Below are 19,361 nucleotides of genomic sequence, written 5' to 3' on the forward strand. Positions count from 1 at the left end.
GCAACTGCTACCACAACCCAAGTAATTCGATTGTGCATGAAAGTCTTTAGCGGAACTTTGTGCGGTTGTATATACTTGTTTAATTTTTATAAAAATGTAAAATCGTAAATAGTTTTCAAATTCTGGGGGGGGGGCTAAATTTTTTCTGGGGGGGGGGGGGGTCTAAGCCCCCTCCCCAGAGGCCTTCCTACGCTTATGCCTAATGTAAGAGATTATGCAAACTAAATTCTACACGCAAATTAACATTATGTTAAGGACAATTTCTTTTAAATAAAAAGTTCTTTATCCATATTAGTATAAATAAAATTAGAATATTAAATTAATTAAAAGAAATTTCATAATATATATATATATATATATATATATATATATATATATATATATATATATATATATATATAAAAGGCTATGATATTGTAACGGAGTTTTCTCAGTTCCTCCAGGACCCACAAATCCTTCCGGAATAAGAACACTACTATTGTTTACCTCTTAATTATTAATTTATTCGGTTTTTTTTTTTAACTATTTTGCAGTCTGTTTGTGTGATATTTGACAATCTCTCTAATATGATTAGGATCTGATGGGAGGAGGCATTCGGGATGTCTTCGATATGACAACTGACGTCTTCGTGAGATGAAGAAGGAATTCGATTAGTAAATAATCGTAAGAACTTCGATTCTTTGGTTGCTTGATGATCGGGATTTGATGAGGTATTCGGTTCGCAGATAATTCGTTGTCGGCGATAAATTGGGTTCGTTGATTATCAGTAGTGATGAGAACGTCTGTTGTAATAGTAATAGTAGTAGTGGAGGACAATATCGGTTCGTCTATGTTGAGTAGTTGATGATTCGTTGACAATCGTTGAATTCGTTAAGAGGTGGATGCTTGGTCGTTGCTGAGAAGTTCGGCTCGTTGGTGATTGCGATGTTTGGCATTCGCCGATTAGTAGTTGATCGGGAACTTGCTTGTCTGCCGATTATGCAAACTACTACTACGGCTACTAGCTAACCTACGAGCGAACAGTAGGCCCGAAAGTCTCTGTGGTGGAACAGTAGCCCCGGAGGTCTCTGTGGTGGAACAGTAGGTTCGAAGGTCTCTGTGGTGGGACAGTAGCCCCGAAGGTCTCTGTGGTGGAACGGTAGCCCCGAAGGTCTCTGTGGTGGGACAGTAGCCCCAAAGGTCTCTGTGGTGGGCCAGTAGCCCCGAAGGTCTCTGTGGATGGAACAGTAGCCCCAGAGGTCTATGTGGTGGAACAGTAGGTTCGAAGGTCTCTGTGGTGGAACAGTAGCCCCGAATGTCCCTGTGGTGGAACAGTAGCCCCGAAGGTCTCTGTGGTGGAACAGTAGCCCCGAAGGTCTCTGTGGTGGAACAGTAGGTCCGAAGGTCACTGTGGCGGAACATTAGTCCCAAAGGTCTCTGAGGTGGAACAGTAGCCCCGAAGGTCTCTGTGGTGGAACAGTAGTCCCAAAGGTCTTTGTGGTGGAACAGTAGGTTAGGTTAGGTTATGTGGCAGCCCGATGTATCAAGTTCACTTAGACTATTCAGTCCATTGTGATACCACAGTGGTGAACTTCTCTCTTATCACTGAGTGCTGCCCGATTCCATGTTAAGCTCAATGACAAGGGACCTCCTTTTTATAGCCGAGTCCGAACGGCGTTCCACATTCCAGTGAAACCACTTAGAGAAGCTTTGAAACCCTCAGGAATGTCACCAGCATTACTGAGGTGGGATAATCCACCGCTGAAAAACTTTTTGGTGTTCGGTCGTAGCAGGAATCGAACCCACGACCTTGTGTATGCAAGGCGGGCATGCTAACCATTGCACCACGGTGGCTCCCCGGTGGAACAGTAAGTCCGAAGGTGTCTGTGGTGGAACAGTAGCCCCGAAGGTCTCTCTGTAATATTTATTTCGCGCCTGTGAATAAATTCCACAGACGACGCAAAGAAAATACCACCGAACTTCGAGCGTAACGATATGCAATGAGCCATTCGTAGCACAATCCGCGTCTACACAAAAAAAAAAATCTGATTCTATCACGAAATTAATTGATCCAATTAATTTTTTAATTGAAATGTCTTCAATCACGAAAATGATAGTATCAATCACACTTTTAGTTGGTTTAAAACTATTTATAGATTGACTTAAAAATTTATTGTTTGAAATAATTATTTAGTTAAAAATTAAAAAAAAAAAAATCCGCCCCTTTTTTTAATGGACTTAGTCTTCCGAGTTTGATTAACAGGTTAATTGTATCAATTAACTTTGTAATTAAAACTTTTAATCATTGAGTTAATTAACTAATCGTTTCTATCTTTAATAAAAAGTTATTGGCATAATTTGAAAAAATGTTCAACTTCAATCAACTTTTTAATTGGAAATATTTTGGTGACATTTTTTCTGTATAGCTGTATACAATAGATGCAGGTATTTATCCAAAGTGTCAGTGGTGGAACAGTATCCCGAAGGTCTCTGTGGTGGAAAAGTTGGCCCGAAAGTCTCTGTGTAATATATATTTCACGTCTATGAATAAATTTCTCAGACGACGCAAAGAAAATAACACCGAACTTCGAGCGGAACGATGTGCAATGAGCCATTCATAGCACGATTCGCGTCTACGCCGTTCGTACTCGGCTATAAAAGAGAGGTCCCTTGTTATTAAGCTTAATACGGAATCGGGCAGCACTCAGTGATAAGAGAGAAGTTCGCCACTGTGGTATCACAATGGACTGAATAGTCTAAGTGAGCCTGATACATCGGGCTGCCACTACACCTAACCTAACCTGACCTAAAGTGTCAGTCAGTCGCCTATCCGAGTGTGCCTTTGGTGTGCAAAACGTCTAAGTGAGCCTGATACATCGGGCTGCCACTACACCAAACCTAACCAAAAGTGTCAGTCAGTCGCCTATCCGAGTCTGCCTTTGGTGTGCAAAACGTCCACCATATAAGTAATGCATACGATGAAATGACTGGGAATTGTCACTGCTTTACATGAAGTAGTTAATTAATTTTCGTCGCCAGAAATCATGTCAATGCATCAACACACAACCAGTAAGCTGTTGATCATAATACCTAGTGGTGGGTTATGTATGCGTATGTGTTAATTGGTTGACTGTTGGGTGACATAGGTTGGATTGATAATGTACGGCTAAAGAAATAACTAAATTAATTTTGTCACTTTACAATTTATGTTAAGGATTTTATATAGTTAATTTTAAGTTAAGAATTTTTTTTGAAATTAAAAAAAAAAACTTTGAAGCATCTTTTATAACTTGGAATTTTTAAACTGATATTTAAAAAGGATAAAAATTTGTTCGGGATTCTGAATCTTAATTTTATAGGACCTAGATTTAAGGTTAGATCGCTTCTTTAAAAATCTTTTTCTTTGTTTAAAAAAAGTCTCGAATCTTTAGCTCGGTATCAATAAAAAAATGCTTAAGAAAAATTCAAAAATATATCTAATAATGTGGAATTTTAAATTATTTTTATTATTATTATATTTAGTTTTACACGAATAGCTTTGTTAATGAGAATTCGATAAAGGAAATTTGTATTCCAATTTTAGTTAGTTTATAGCTTAGATTTAAAGCAAGATAGCTGCGTAAAATGCCTTAAGTAAATAAAAGCCGCATCTTTGTCTCGGAATCAATACCGTAATCCTCAAGGGAAGGTCAAAGTCTTTGGTTCAAAGTAAATTTTTTTTGACTCTTTTTTAGTTTATATAACTAAAGCAAACCAAAAACTAATAAAAAACTTTCTGATAAATTAAAATAAACCTAAATTCGCTTTTAATGTCTATTTTTTTAGAATGCTTGATTTCCAAAAAAAAATTCTTCAAGTGTTTGTTAGGGACAATGATATTTATGTGTCCTTAAATCACCGAAATTCATTCACATCTCTCTTCTAAAAAATCATTGTAGTTGTTTTTCTTCATCACTTCACTAATATGGTATATGGTGGCTATTTATATCTGTAACTATTGCTTCTTTTCTTTCCCCCCATACTCATTCGATTACATCCTTGTGGCACAAATACATCCTGCACCATTCCTATAACCGCTTCTCACAAGTCTAGTGAAACAACAACAAAACAAGATTTTTGGTTGGGTATTTTGGAAACCTTAAATACGACAACGACGACGACGACTACCACCACTACTCAAAAACCAGATTTTTGGTTAGATTTTTTGAGTTCCACATCAACAACGACAACCATAAAGCCTTTACTCATTGGTGATACTAGGCTCAATGAAAGTTCTGAATTTTTTGATTTGGCCGATTTGTTGAGTAAAAAATCTAAAGAGACTGCTAAGAAAGCCAAGGACTCGATTTCATCCAGAGATAGTGACACAAGTATAAGTGATCTCTCGAGTCAATCGAAGTCAAGAAGAGTTGAACAATGGAAGGTACCCAATAATCCTGGAAATTTTATCGCGCAACCTAATGATCGACGACAAATAAATGGCCAAGTGAATTGGAGTCAAGGGCAAGTAAATGGTGGTAGAGGTAATAATTTTGGTTTAGATCAATCACAAAATAATGGTGCTCAAGGAAATATTGGTCGTGATCAAGGACCAGGAAATGTGAATCGTGCTCCAATAAGTTCAATTTGGCCCGATCAACAAGAACAAAATAATGGTCGTGGTCAAGGGCAAGAAAATCCAGTGAATTCAATATGGCCTGACCAGCAACCACAAAGAAATCTGGATAGGGGCCAAACTAATAGAGACCGTAACAGAGGTCGAGATGACAACTGGAGCAGAAGATCAGGAAACCAAGGTGCGATATCAAGCAATATTCAGAATAATCGCCCTAACAGTCAGCAAGGTCCATGGACTTCAAATAGGCCAGGGAACAAAAACACACCGCAACAACAACCAAATCCCTCCACAACGCCTTTACCTGATAGCGTTAGTGATGAAGAGAAATTAAGTCAACTTATCCAGAATGTATTCAATATACAACCAGATAATCAAAATCAAGATTCAATAATTGCAAATAATAAAAATCTTTCCAGCACAATATTTCCTCAAGGAGTTTCAGGGAACCCCCAAGGTCCTGGGAATGTTCCACTCCAACAACCGGGAGAAGTGGTGTTGCCAATTAATACCTCTCCAACTATGCATCCCGCCATTGCTGAAGCCGAAAGAGTTAATCAACTTATTCAAAATGTATTCCAAACATCCGCCAATCAAAATCCCAATGAACCAGTAGTCCTTTATGTGGATAACTCAAATCAAGCTGGTAATCCTAATGGCGTTTGGGTTAATCAAGATATAGAAATTTTGGAACCCCATCAAATGGGAAATGTTGTGATGTTACCAATGCTTGAATCACATATGGGAGGCAATGATCTGGATGGTTCAGCATCTTCGAATGTTTTTGTACAAAACTATGTTCCCGTACCAAAGGCTCAGGAACCCGTTACCTCTAACTCTTTTAATCCCATACAAAAGGTCTTTGAGAATCTAGTGAATTCCGGTATGGATATTGTAAAGGCTAAAGCTGATAGAGTGCAATCATTGTGGGAACAAGCTCAAGCTCCAGGAATGTCCCAGACACAAGGGCAACAACCAAATAGCCAATTTGTTAGACAACCACCTGTACAATTCCAGCAACCACAGTTAGGAAGACTACCTTCTTCACAAACACAGATTAATAGACAGCCGTCTCAACTCAAACCAAGTCAATCCCAGTTTCCATTTGGAAGGCAACCGGAGCACCAGCAATCTCGAGATCAGCAAATACAATTTGGACGACCCCAAAATCAAATTCCACAGCCGCAAATTAGACAACAACCTTCACAATTCCAGCAATCACCACAGATCAACAGACAACCTCAACAAATTCAATTTGGTCAAGAACCACCATCTCAAACACAGCTCGGGCAGCAGCAGATGACTCAACTTCCTATCCAACAACCTAATCCTCAGTTGGCCCAACTACAAAGAACTCCATCTATACGCCAACCCACTGAAGTTCTATTTCCAACGGGGAATGGAATAGCGCAATTCAATCAACAACCTGTACAACCTCAACCACCCAGCAGTGGACATCGCCTTATCTTCCCCGATCAAACTCAACCATCTAGAGATTCTGCCACCTTCGTTCAAGAACCATCAAATGGATCGCCATTCCCTAATATTCAATCACCTCCTGCGAATGCATTGGATCCTTTCAAACCTTTTCAATTTCGGCCACCTCCAGAAGATGAATTAGCTTTCTATGACGATGATAACTCCATAAGGTGGTTGTAGAACATGCTCATGCAATACAGATCATTACAACACATCCAAAGCCAAATCGATTGAAATTTACTCCATAAAATCATTGAATCACTAACCCAAATCTATAACCTTAGGTTATGCAACTTATTTGTTATATTTCTTTGTCCATTTCCAGTGTCAAACCTACTCCAAAGCCAGATATTTTGGATGAGAGACCTGCCGTTAGAGGTGAGTTTTGTTAATCACAAATCTTTGGAATTTATTTGTATCCCAGTCCCATATCTCTTTCTTGTATTCTAGCCTGTCACCGTATTGAGAAGGGTTTAAATGCCAGCATTACAAATCATATATTGGATGGAATACCTACGGAATTAGGTGAATTCCCTCACATGGCTGCAATTGGTTATAGTCGAATTGGTGATGACGATCGAGGACCCTATGATATACGTTGTGGTGGAACTTTGATAGACTCACGATTCGTTTTGACAGCTGCCCATTGTGTTGCTTCCAGAGATAGTGTACCATCGATTGTTCGTATGGGTGTGGTGAATTTCACCGATCCCGAAGAAATGTTGGAAGCTGTAGAAATAAGGATAAAGGTAGGAAAATTTTAGTGCAGAGGATATCCATAGACAATAACTTCTATTGGTTATATATGTATCGACCAAATACCACAAAGCTTCCCTGGGAATCTCATTGTTGCACTCTTCGTGGCTCGGACTTCTTGTCAATAAATTCCAGGTGTTATTGGTACGCTCACATATACTTCAGAATCCATAGTTTTGCCTGAATTCAGTAGCGGAATTATTCTACTAACATGCCAAATATCGGGTATGACTATAGAGTCCAAAGACGCATTGAAGGGCCTTGTTCCTAATTTGTCCCCTTGAACATCAGTATAGGGATTTCCAAAGCGGGTCCCATCGCTATGGACAGTTAGATAAAAAAGAGCGAGACGTTGGATCGGAGACCATGAATGAAACCAATGACTCGTGTCGCTCTGTCACTCTCGGAATGTTCTATGAACTGTCAGTTGGAAAACCTTATGCTTCTCTTCGAATCTGTCATTAACGCATTGACTGAAATTCCATCTCTTCGGATCTATGACCACCACCTGGCCCACCACCTGGGAAGACTTAAATCGAATCTTCCCTCGTTGTGGTATTACAGAGAGCTTTTACGAGATTCACATTTTGCCAGAGCCCGTGTCAGACGACATTGCTTCAGGTTCTCTAGCCATGTGTACCGCTTGTATTTGTCTCATTGCGTATTAATTTATAAATTCAGTTCTATGCTTGAGTACCTCATCTGTTCTCGAGCTGATTCTGCTGGGTTGTTTGTCCTCACCTGGCCAATTTGGTCAGCGAGTAGCTGTGTTGATTATGTCCCGGGATTTTTTCTCGGCTATCCATTCCTATAGCCGAGAAAAAATCCCGGGACATAATCAACACAGCTACAACTCGCTCCTTACTCGCTGACCAAATTGGCCAGGTAGACTTTTAAATATTTCAGGACTCTATAGATGACTCTTCTACCGTAGTTTGAGACAGTTTGTGTTCCGTTTGCGTTCATCACCTTTATTATTGATCTCTTGATTCAGTTTGCAGATTCTAGTACTAGGAGTGTAAGTAAACCGAAGCTCATCATACTTATATGCGATTCCCACTGTTTAGTTCTCACGTGGACAATATGACTAACGGGTATGAAGCAGCTGCGTTGATGATGTCCCGGAACTTCCTCTTGGCAACAAGAACATGAGAAGGGGCGGTAGCTTATTAATGGTGCGATTGGTGTATTCTCCGAAGCCATTCTAATTGGATTCCGTTACCGTTCGAGACCGCTGTTACCATAGCCTACAACTTACCTGTATTTGTTCATAGGTCCTACGATGATTATTAACTTATCTGAATGCGAGCCTATGCTTCATTTTAGCCAAGTTTTCGTCGATTTTTTGTTATTAATAACTAGATTAATGTCTCCGATTGTAGGATCAGCATTTTTAGCTTATCGTACTCGTCAGACAATCACCCTACTTCTGCAGGGAATTTTTTTCTCACTAACAAAGAAAGGTACGGTACGTCAATGACCCTGTGAGGTGGCGGTATATCACTGAATCGGCGATCGATGTAGTCTTCGAAGCCATTCCAAATGAATTTCGTCTGGTTGATAAACGTCTGAGTTGAAGAAATCGGAAGGCTAGGGAAGAAGGGGAGGTCTGAAGCCATTGAAATGATAGCTTGTCAGACTTTTATCAGACGAAGCAATATTAATGAGTTAGTGCAGTCATTCACTGTGCAAAACTTGTAGTCATAAATTTATTTCGTCACCGTTACGCCAAAATTCATTGTCTTTAAAGACTCTTACTTACCACAAATCTTTTACGCTCTCATAAAAGTCAATCCATCCGCGACCTACAATCTACACCAAACCGGGAGAATGTTACAAGGGAAAGCCAATTTATTAAATCTTCGATCTCAATACTCTTCCCTCGGAGTTTGTTGTAGTTGTATCTCAAACACGATGCACCTTTCGAAATTCAAAGCGAGATGATGCAGAGGTGTATATTTTACGGCCAGAATGAGTTAGAATAATCGCATATTCTGATTTTGATGCACTTCTACTGCTTTTGACACATCATCTGGCGACGTAGTACGTGTGACTATACTGCGTGAGCGATAGTAGCTACGAACAGTTTGGGAAGTATATCCACTCCAAGCATCGATAACCTCTTGCCGAAACTGAACGTTTCAGACCTCCATCCCTTCTCGGGCCAGAAGCTTTCGGGGGAGTCGCAAATTCAGAAGATCCCCTGCATCTGTCTTTTGGAAGTAAGTTTGACTATACTGCGGAAGCGATATTGGGGTGGAACAGTTTGGGAAGTGCATCTACTCCAAGTATCGGTTACGCCTGGACGAAACTTAAAGGTTCAGACTTGAGTTTTCCCTCATACAAGCGCGGTCCAAAAGTTTTCGGGGGAGTTGCATATTCGGCCGATCCACTCCATCTGTCTTTGGCAAGTAAGCTTTACTATATTGCGGAAGCGATATAAGGTTGGAACAGTTTGGGAAGTGCATCAACTCCTAGCTTCGCTTACACCTCGCCGAAACTTAACGGTTCAGACTAGGGTTTTCCTACCAGCGTGGCCCAAAAGCTTTCGGGGAAGTCGCATATTCTAACGATCCACTCAATCTGTTTTTGGCAAGTAAGTTTGACTATGCTGCGGGAGCGATATTAGGTTCGAACAGTTTGGGAAGTGCATCTACTCCAAGCATCGGTTACGCCCCGCTGAACGTTAACGGTTTATACAAGGGTTCAGACTAGGGATTTCCTTCATTGCAGCGTAGACCAGAAGTATTTGAGGAAGTCGCATATTATGATGATCAACTGCTTTTGCAAGTAGGTTTGACTATGCTGCGGCAGCGATATTAAGTTGGAACAATTTGGGAAGTTCATCAACTCTAACCATCGGTTACGCCTCGCCGAAGCTGAACGGTTTAGACTAGGGGTTTCCTTCATACCAGTGTGGACCAGAAACTTTCGGAGGGGTCGCATATTCTGTCGATCCACTCCATCTGTCTTTATCAAGTCAGTTTGACTATAGTGCGGAAGAGATAGTTTGGAACAGTTTGTGAAGTCCATCTACTCCAAGCATCGGTTACGTTTTGCCAAAACTAACTGGTTCAGATTTGAGTTTTCCCTCATACCAGAAGCTTTCGGAGGTGCTTCCCCGAGATAGACCAATACGAGATGGACGATACGCTGGCCGATGACTTGAAAGCTTCGGGATAATACGGTACATTGAACCCGTTGTGGAGCGATTGGTCTAAAATTCTGTTCTCAGTTTTAGTCGGCATATTAGTAATTGAACATCTAGGACTCCCAAATTCTGTAAAAGAATAATGTGGTTAAGAAATATATAAGAATTATAGCCTTTATGAGTTTGGGACGTTAACAATAACTTCAAAATTTCTTTGTTAAGTTTTTACCTCAAATATAATATCACCTCTTCTCCCTCTTACTGTTTCAGCAAGTTCATATTCACAATGACTATTCCACAAGGAAGACATACAATGATATTGCAATTCTAGAATTAGAACGTCCAGCACCCTATTCCAAGTTTATATATCCCGCTTGCCTATATACGGATGCAGCAGATCCCAAACCAAATGTTCGCCTATGGGTAACAGGATGGGGAACCGTTAATACAAAAAGTAAGTGTGTGAATCATTATTTGTTTGTTATAATTGTGAGGTTTTAAAAATTCCTTTATATTTCTTATTGCGATAGCTCGAGCATTTTCGAATATCTTACTGAAAGCTCCATTGCATGCTACACCTCTGGAGAAATGTAATGCCAGTTTTGTGGATTATGGTCTAACAAGGCAAATTGATAAAGGCGTTATTGCAACGCAAATGTGTGCTGAGGATGACCAACAGCTAAAGGATGCTTGCCAAGGAGATTCGGGTGGACCTTTAAATTTATTAGTTGATGGTATATTTTGAGGAATCATTTCTATTGTAAACATACTACATAGAACTTACAATTTCAGAATCGTTAAATAATTATCGCATTGTGGGTGTTGTATCCTCGGGTTTTGGCTGTGCCTCATCCACACCTGGTCTATATACACGAGTGGCAGCTTTCTTGGACTTTGTGGAACAAATCGTATGGCCCAATGGTGGTGACTGATAGAATTTAACCAAAGACATTTTATTTTTGAATTTAAGGCTGTTTCATTGCCGCCAGTAATATTGCTTTAAAAAAAAAAAACTTTTCTTTTATCTGTTTATGTTGTGTGATAAATGTTTCCCCCTATCTATAATTTTTTTAACTATAAAAAATATATATATTGTACAATCAAATGTATGATTATATACCTTATACAAGTAAAATAAAGCCATAAGTAAAGATTTTATAATAATCCAATGAATGCTAAATCTTGAAGGAAAGGAGGCTTACATAAGCCCAGTCGACTCCAGAGTCCCCAAAATCTTAGAACGGTAAAATGATGTGCGTATTGTTTAACCACAGAATGAAGTATTTGAGCCAATGAATAATCGATCTAACGAAGTCTCTATGGATGAACCGTAGACGAAATGGACGAATGGACAGCTGAACGAAGTTTGAGTTATTAAACTAAAGTCTGAGGTCTCATATTTTAAAATTTCGATCGAAGTGAAGAGAATGAACCTGCCGAGTCACACTAAGAACTTCGAGTCTACTCTACTATCTTCAGATCCCCATTATTGGATCTACAGTGTCACTACTAAGAACTAGAGGTCTACAGTGCCATCACTGAAGTCTTCGGATTTTCAGTTCATTCGCAGTGATCTCCGGAGATTACCCACTGAGGCCTTCGAATTTGAAGTTCAAATGATACGATCATCGGATATGCAGTCCAGCTTCTGACTTCTTCATATTTAAAAATGAAACACTTAATCCTTTGGATCTGCAGCTCCCCCTCTGAGATCTGCGGGGTAAACCACTGAGGCCTTCGGATTTCCAGTTCAGTGCATCTAAAGCCTACGGACCTACAGCTCAAAAATTGAATTGAAAAATTGGGATCTAATGAACAGACACTGAATTCTGCGGAAGCAGATCTATTGTGTCATCACTCAGAACTACAGGTCTACAGTTTAACTACTGAGATCTTCGGATTTTCAATTCATCCGCCGAGAACTCCGTAGATTTCTCACTGGGCCATCGAATTTATAGATCAAACGGTACCATCATCGGATCTGCAGTCCAGCTCCTGTCTTCTTCATATCTAAAGATCAGACACTTAAGGGATTAAGTGATTAAGGACTTGAAGCTCCACCTCTGATATCTACAAGGTCAACCACTGAGGGCTTCGGATTTCCAGTTCAATCGCTTCGTGGTTGCAGCTGAAGCCTACGGACCTACAGCTCAAAAACTGAATTTTTCGGATCTAAAGAGCAGACACTGAATTCTGCGTAAGCATATCTATTGTGTCACCACTCAAACCTACAGGTCTACAATTTAACTACTGAAGTCTTCGGATTATCAGTTCATACGCCAAGATCCCCGTAGATTCCTTACTGGGCCTTCGAATTTCCAGTGCAAACGGTACCATCATTGGATCTGCAGTCCAAATCCTGACTTCTCCATATCTAAAGATCAGACACTTAATCGTTTGGATCTGCAGCTCCATCTCTGAGATCTACAAGGTCAACCACTGAGGGCTTTGGATTGCCAGTTCAATCGCTCCGTGGTAGCAGCCTACGGACCCACAGCTTAAAAACTGAATTCTTCGGATCTAAAGAGCAGACACTGAATTCAGCGGAAGCAGATCTATTGTGTCATCACTCAGAACTACAGGTCTACAGTTTAACTACTGAGGTCTTCGGATTTTCAATTCATTCGCCGAGATCTCCGTAGATTTCTCACTGGGCCTTCGAATTTACAGATCAAACGATACCATCATCGGATCTGCAGTCCAGCTCCTGTCTTCTTCATATCAAAAGATCAGACACTTAATCGTTTGGATCTGCAGCTCTACCACTGAGATCTACAAGGTCAACCACTGAGGGCTTCGGATTTCCAGTTCAATCGCTCCGTGGATACAGCTGAAACCTACAGATTTCGGATTTTAAGTTCATCCGCCGAGATCCCCGTAGACTCATCACTGGGCCTTCGAATTTGCAGTTCAAACGGTACCATCATTGGATCTGCAGTCCAACTCCTGACTTCTCCATATCTAAAGATCAGACACTTAATCGTTTGGATCTGCAGCTTCATCTCTGAGATCTACAAGGTCAACCACTGAGGGCTTTGGATTTCCAGTTCAATCGCCCCGTGGTTGCAGCCTACGGACCTACTGCTCAAAAACTGAATTCTTCGGATCTAAAGAGCAGACACTGAATTCTGCGGAAGCAGATCTATTGTGTCACCACTTAAACCTACAAGTATACAGTTTAACTACTCAGGTCTTCGGATTTTCAGTTTCAGTTCTCACTGGGCCATCGAATTTGCAGTTAAAACGGTACCATCATTGGATCTGCAGTCCAACTCCTGACTTCTCCATATCTAAAGATCAGACACTTGATTCGAATTTTAAATTAAAACACTATGATATTCGGATCTACAGTTCTACAGTTCAACAACTGAGTTATATGGATGTTAAAATCAGGGGCTGTATGCTTTATGCATTAGAAACACTAAGATCGTCAGGTCTACAGCGCAACCATTGAGGTCTTGCGATTTGTAGTTTAAATACTACGGACTTGGAATCTGTAGTTCAATCATTTTCGGGTCAGAAGGCACTGAATTTTGTGGATCTGCATTGGAAACACTAAGATATCTATAGAGCAACCATTGAGGTCTTGCGATTTTCAGTTCAAACACTAAAGTTTTCGGATCACTGAGTTCTTCGGATCTGCAGATCAGACACTGAGTTTCAGTTCAAATATTACGGTCTGCAGATCTGCAGTTCAAACGCTGAGTTCTTCGGATCTGCAGACAATGAATTCTTTGGATTTGCAGTAGGTTAGGTTATGTGGAAGCCCGATGTATCAGGCTCACTTAGACTATTCAGTCCATTGTGATACCACAGTGGTGAACTTCTCTCTTATCACTGATTGCTGCCCGATTCCATGTTAAGCTCAATGACAAGGGCCTCCTTTTTATAGCCGATTCCGAACGGCATTCCATATTCCAGTGAAACCACTTAGAGAAGCTTTGAAACCCTCAGAAATGTCACCAGCATTACTGAGGTGGGATAATCCACCGCTGAAAAACTTTTTGGTGTTCGGTCGTAGCAGGAAACGAACCCACGACCTTGTGTATGCAAGGCGGACATGCTAACCATTGCACCACGGTGGCTTCCTTGGATTTGCAGTAGAAACGCTACGATCTCCGCGCCTACAGCTCAACTACTGAGGATATTCAGTTTAAACGCTACGATCTTCGTATCTGTAGTTCAACAACTGAGTTTATCGGATCTGAAGATCAGACACTGATTTTTTTTCGGATCTGCAGTAGAACCATTATGATCTCCGGGTCAACAGTACAACCACTGGGTCTTCAACATTTCAGTTCACACAATACGATCTTTGGATCTACAGTTCAACTACTGAATTCTTCGAATATGAAGATGAAACACAAAATTTTTTTATTTCTGTAGAAAATTTTGTCAAAATTTTTACTTCTATAGAAAGTTTTGTCAAAATATTTTTCTATAGAAAAATTTGCCAAAATTTCATTTCTATAGAACCACCAAACAAAAAGATCAAATTCAGTAAAATTTTATGTCTATAGAAAATTCTGTAAACATTTTATTTCCATACGAAATTTTGTCAAAATTTTATTTCAATAGAAAATTTTGTCAAAGTTTTATTTCTATAGGAAATTTTGTCAAAATTTCATTTCTATAAGAAATTTTATCAAAATTTCATTTCTATAGGAAATTCTGTAAAAATTTTATTTCTATAGGAAATTTTGTCAAAATTTTATTTCTATAGAAAATTTTGTCAACATTTTTTTCTATAGAAAATTTTGTCAAAATTTCATTTCTATAGGAAATTTTATACAAATTTTATTATTATCGATAATATTGTCAAAATTTTATTTCTATAGAAGTTTTTTGTCAAAATTTCATTTCTATAGAAAATTTTGTCAATTTTTTATATTTCTATATAAAATTTTGTCAAAATTTCATTTCTATCGAAAATATTGTCAAAATTTTCTTTCTATAGAAAATATTGTCAAACTTTTATTTCTATATAAAATTTTGCCAAAATTTCATTTCTATAGGAAATGTTGTCAAAATTTTATTTCTATGGACAATTTTGTCAAAATTTTATTTCTGTAGAAAATTTTGTCAAAATTTTATGTATAAAGCAAATTTTGTTAAAATTTTATTTCTATAGGAAATTTTGTCAATTTTTTTTTCAATGGAAAATTTTGTCAACATTTTATTTTTATAGGAAAATGTTCTACAAAATCTATCAAGACATCAAAAATTCTACCAATCTACCAAACAGTAACAAATCTACCATTTTTGAATTTAAGTATCAAAATTGGGACTACATTTCAGTATGCCAAGGTAACAGGTTGGCTGATAAGTCCCTGGTCTGACACATAGATGGCGTCGCTAGTATTAAATGCATATTATTTTTATATAGTACCAACCTCCAAAAAATTTTATTTATATCGAAAATCTTGTACAAATTTTCTTTCTATAGAAAATTTTTGTCAAAATTTTGTCTCTATAGAAAATTTTGTCAATTTTTTTTATTTCTATTTAAAATTTTGTCAAAATTTTTACTTCTATAGAAAGTTTTGTCAAAATTTTATTTCTATAGAAAATTTTGTCAAAATTTTATTTCAATAGAAAATTTTGTCAAAATTTTATTTCTATAGAAAATTTTGACAAAATTTCATTTCTATAGGAAATTTTGTCAAAATTTTATTTATATAGAAAATTTTGTCAAAATTTTATTTCTATAAAAAATTTTGTCAAAATTTTATTTCTATCGAAAATATTGTCAAAATTTTATTTCTATCGGAAATATTGTCAAAATTTTATTTCTATAGAAAACTTCGTCAAAATTTTATTTCTATAGAAAATATTGTCAAAATTTTATTTCTTTAGAAAATTTTGTAAAAATTTTATTTCTATAGAAAATTTTTCTTAAAATTTCATTTCTATAGAAAATTTTGCCAATTTTTTCTATTTCTATATAAAATTTTGTCAAAATTTTATTTCTATATAAAATTTTGTCAAAATTTTATTTCTATATAAAATTTTGTCAAAATTTTATTTCTATAGAAAATTTTATCAAAATTTTATTTCTATAGGAAATTTTGTCAAATTTTTTTCTATAGAAAATTTTGTCAACATTTTATTTTTTAGGAAAATTTTCTGCAATATCTACCAAGACTTCAAGAATTCTACCAATCTACCAAAAAGTAACAAATCTACTATTTTTGAAATTAAGTATCAAAATTGGGATAACATTTCAGTATGCCAAAGTAACAGGTCGGCTGATAAGTCCCCGGTCTGACATATAGATGGCGTCGCTACACCCTCACAAAAAATCGCTTCTGTAACATATACTCCCAAACATATTTTGCTTCAAGCATATACATTTTTGGGTATTGCCCAAACATTTATATGTTTGATCTCTACCAATATATAATATGTTTGAAAGCATATTGGTCTAAACAATATATGTTTGGGTAGTCTAAGTTCCAAACATTTTGTATTTCATCCAAATTCAATAATGTTGTCTTCCAAAAAACAATATGTTTTTATGTGACCATATAATATGTTTGGAAGCATTTTGCACCCAAAAATATTATATGCTTAAAAAAAATTCTCCCAAACAATATTGTGTTCAAAATTTTATTTATTTATTTATATATTTACAATCATAATGAATTATGAAAATAAACAGGTAATATAGGTGCTAACAACATAGGTTTTCGACCTGAATGCTCAAAATTTTGTTTCTGCCCAATTGTATATTCCCCGACATCTTTTTCAGTTCCACGAGATTTTTTAGTTCTTAGCACCTTTTTCTGTAATACAAACATTGTAGAAGAAATTATTCAATTGTATGATTTTTTTTATTTTAATTTTACCTTTTGCCGGACGGGGATTCGAACAGCGGACCACACAGTTTGTAAGGATCAAAGAAGTAGCTGATCAATTGCCCAAGGAAAAATAAAATGTTAATTTTGTAATAACAAGCAACAACCACCAACTTAATTCAATATCGCTCCCTGTTAAATAGCGCTCTAAGCTACTAAACACATATATGTTTATAGGCTATTTCTAAATTAATATATGTTTGCATCCAAGCATATTATATTTACAAACATTTTATGTCCCAAACATAATATGTTCTAACATATTAACATATATGTCCCAAACATGTTATGCTAGTTTATGAACATTATATGCTTGCACTCAAAAATATTGTGTTTAAAAATTTGTGTTCCAAACATATAATGTTTATAGCCAAACATATGAAAAACAGTCTTTTTCAACCGTGTAGTATTAAATGCATATTATTTTTATATAGTACCAACCTTCAAATGATTCGTGTCAAAATTTAACGTCTGTAAGTCAATTAGTTTGTGAGGTAGAGCGTGTTTTGTGAAGCAACTTTTGTTATTGTGAAAAAAAGGAATTTCGTGTTTTGATAAAATACTGTTTTCTGAAGGGAAAAATACGGTGGAAGCAAAAACTTGGCTTTATAATGAGTTTCCGAACTCTGCCCCAGGGAAATCAACAATAATTGATTGGTATGCAAAATTCAAGCGTGGTGGACGGTGAACGCAGTGGACGCCCGAAAGAGGTGGTTACCGACGAAAACATCAAAAAAATCCACAAAATGATTTTGAATGACCGTAAAATGAAGTTGGTCGAGATAGCAGAAGCCTTAAAGATATCAAAGGAACGTGTTGGTCATATCATTCATCAATATTTGGATATGGGGAAGCTCTGTGCAAAATGGGTGCCGCGCGAGCTCACATTTGACCAAAAACAACAACGTGTTGATGATTCTGAGCGGTGTTTGCAGTTGTTAGAATGTTAGAGTTTTTCCGTCGATATGTGACAATGGATGAAACATGGCTACATCACTACACTCCTGAGTCCAATCGACAGTCGGCTTAGGGGACAGCGACCGGTGAACCGTCTCCGAAGCGTGGAAAGACTCAAAAGTCCGCTGGCAAAGTAATGGCCTCTGTTTTTTGGGATGTGCATGGAATAATTTTTATCGATTATCTCGAGAAGGGCAAAACCATCAACAGTGACTATTATATGGCGTTATTGAAGCGTTTGAAGGTCGAAATCGCGACAAAACGGCCCCATATGAAGAAGAAAAACGTATTTTTCCACCAAGACAACGCACCGTGCCACAAGTCATTTAGAACGATGGCAAAAATTCATGAATTGGGCTTCGAATTGCTTCACCACCCATCGTATTCTCCAGATCTGGCCCCCAGCGACTTTTTCTTGTTCTCAGACCTCAAAAGGATGCTACCAAAATGGTATCAAAAAATTGGAAGGTCGTTATAATCGTTATATCGCTCTTGAAGGGAACTATGTTGAATAATAAAAACGAATTTTGACAAAAAAATGTGTTTTTCTTTGTTAGAACGGGGACTTATCAGCCAACCTGTTATTGTAATCAATTTTCTGATTCTCCTCTTATCATAATAAAAAACACTTGCTGAAACCCATCTCCATGTTGGGGTTGGTAACGGGTTTTTCTTAACTTCCGGTGAACATATGGATTACTAATCTATAAATACAAAACAAAAATAGGAAGAAAATATTATTGAAGCAACATGTGTTTGTTTTTACAGGGGTATTGTATTTCTCGCATTTCTCTTTTTCTCTTTGGGGGGCTACTACTAAAAGTATGCTTTAAAAAATAACAAAACAATGTAAACATTCTCTGTTAGTTACAGCCTTAACGCATGCTTTCCCAAATACGCTCTTAAATCTTTGAATTGTGACAACTCCAAGGGCAAAAGAGAGTAAAGATGTAAGGGGATTACGACATGTGTTTCTCTTCAATTCATTGCAATGAGGTGACCATACTAAACTAATTTGTATATTGAAAAGCTTTTTGGGAAGTCTAACAGCTGTTATCGTATAGAAAAAGCTTTTTTGCCGACATTTGTTTTTATTTTAAATGACTAGCACGCCTTAATTTACCTTTAGTTGTACGCGACTATTCATGGCATAACGAACGTTTACGGATCCCAGGATACGGTTACGGTTTACGGTTAATTTTTCATTTGTTGACGGTGAAAAATAAGAAAAAAAAAAAAACAAATATACATATAAGAATTCATGTAATCCATAGTAATTAAATAAAAAAAAACAAAAACTGTTCATATAAAATGGGTTAATCTTAAGATTTGCTCTTTTGTTACATTCATTAAATTCTACATGTAAGGAAATTTACGCTAAAGCCTAAGTGTATGCTTTAAATGTGCAACAAAAAAAAAATAAAATCTATGTCAACTATCAATATGCTTCAAAATGACCAAAAAGTAAATAAATTGTGGAAATAAAATAAAAATTAATTAGTATGTTTTAAAGAAATATATAAAAAAGTTTAATTAAAATTAAAAAAAAAAAAATTCATTAAGTGAT

General features: G+C 37.2%; 1 protein-coding gene across 1 annotated transcript in view; it reads left to right on the plus strand.

The window, feature by feature from the left end:
- LOC142231979 (uncharacterized) overlaps nt 1–11,144 on the plus strand; it is a 31,913-nt gene extending 20,769 nt beyond the window's left edge. The window contains exons 4-9 of the mRNA XM_075302656.1: nt 4,072–6,243; nt 6,399–6,451; nt 6,524–6,822; nt 10,251–10,434; nt 10,511–10,714; nt 10,773–11,144. Coding sequence (XP_075158771.1) covers nt 4,072–6,243; nt 6,399–6,451; nt 6,524–6,822; nt 10,251–10,434; nt 10,511–10,714; nt 10,773–10,912 — 3,052 coding nt within the window. The 3' untranslated portion in view covers nt 10,913–11,144. The remainder of the gene's footprint in view (nt 1–4,071; nt 6,244–6,398; nt 6,452–6,523; nt 6,823–10,250; nt 10,435–10,510; nt 10,715–10,772) is intronic.
- The last annotated feature ends 8,217 nt before the right edge of the window (nt 11,145–19,361 follow it).

This window comes from Haematobia irritans, chromosome 3 (genome assembly GCF_050003625.1).
Source record: "Haematobia irritans isolate KBUSLIRL chromosome 3, ASM5000362v1, whole genome shotgun sequence".
In the NCBI taxonomy this organism is placed as follows: Eukaryota; Metazoa; Arthropoda; class Insecta; order Diptera; family Muscidae; genus Haematobia; species Haematobia irritans.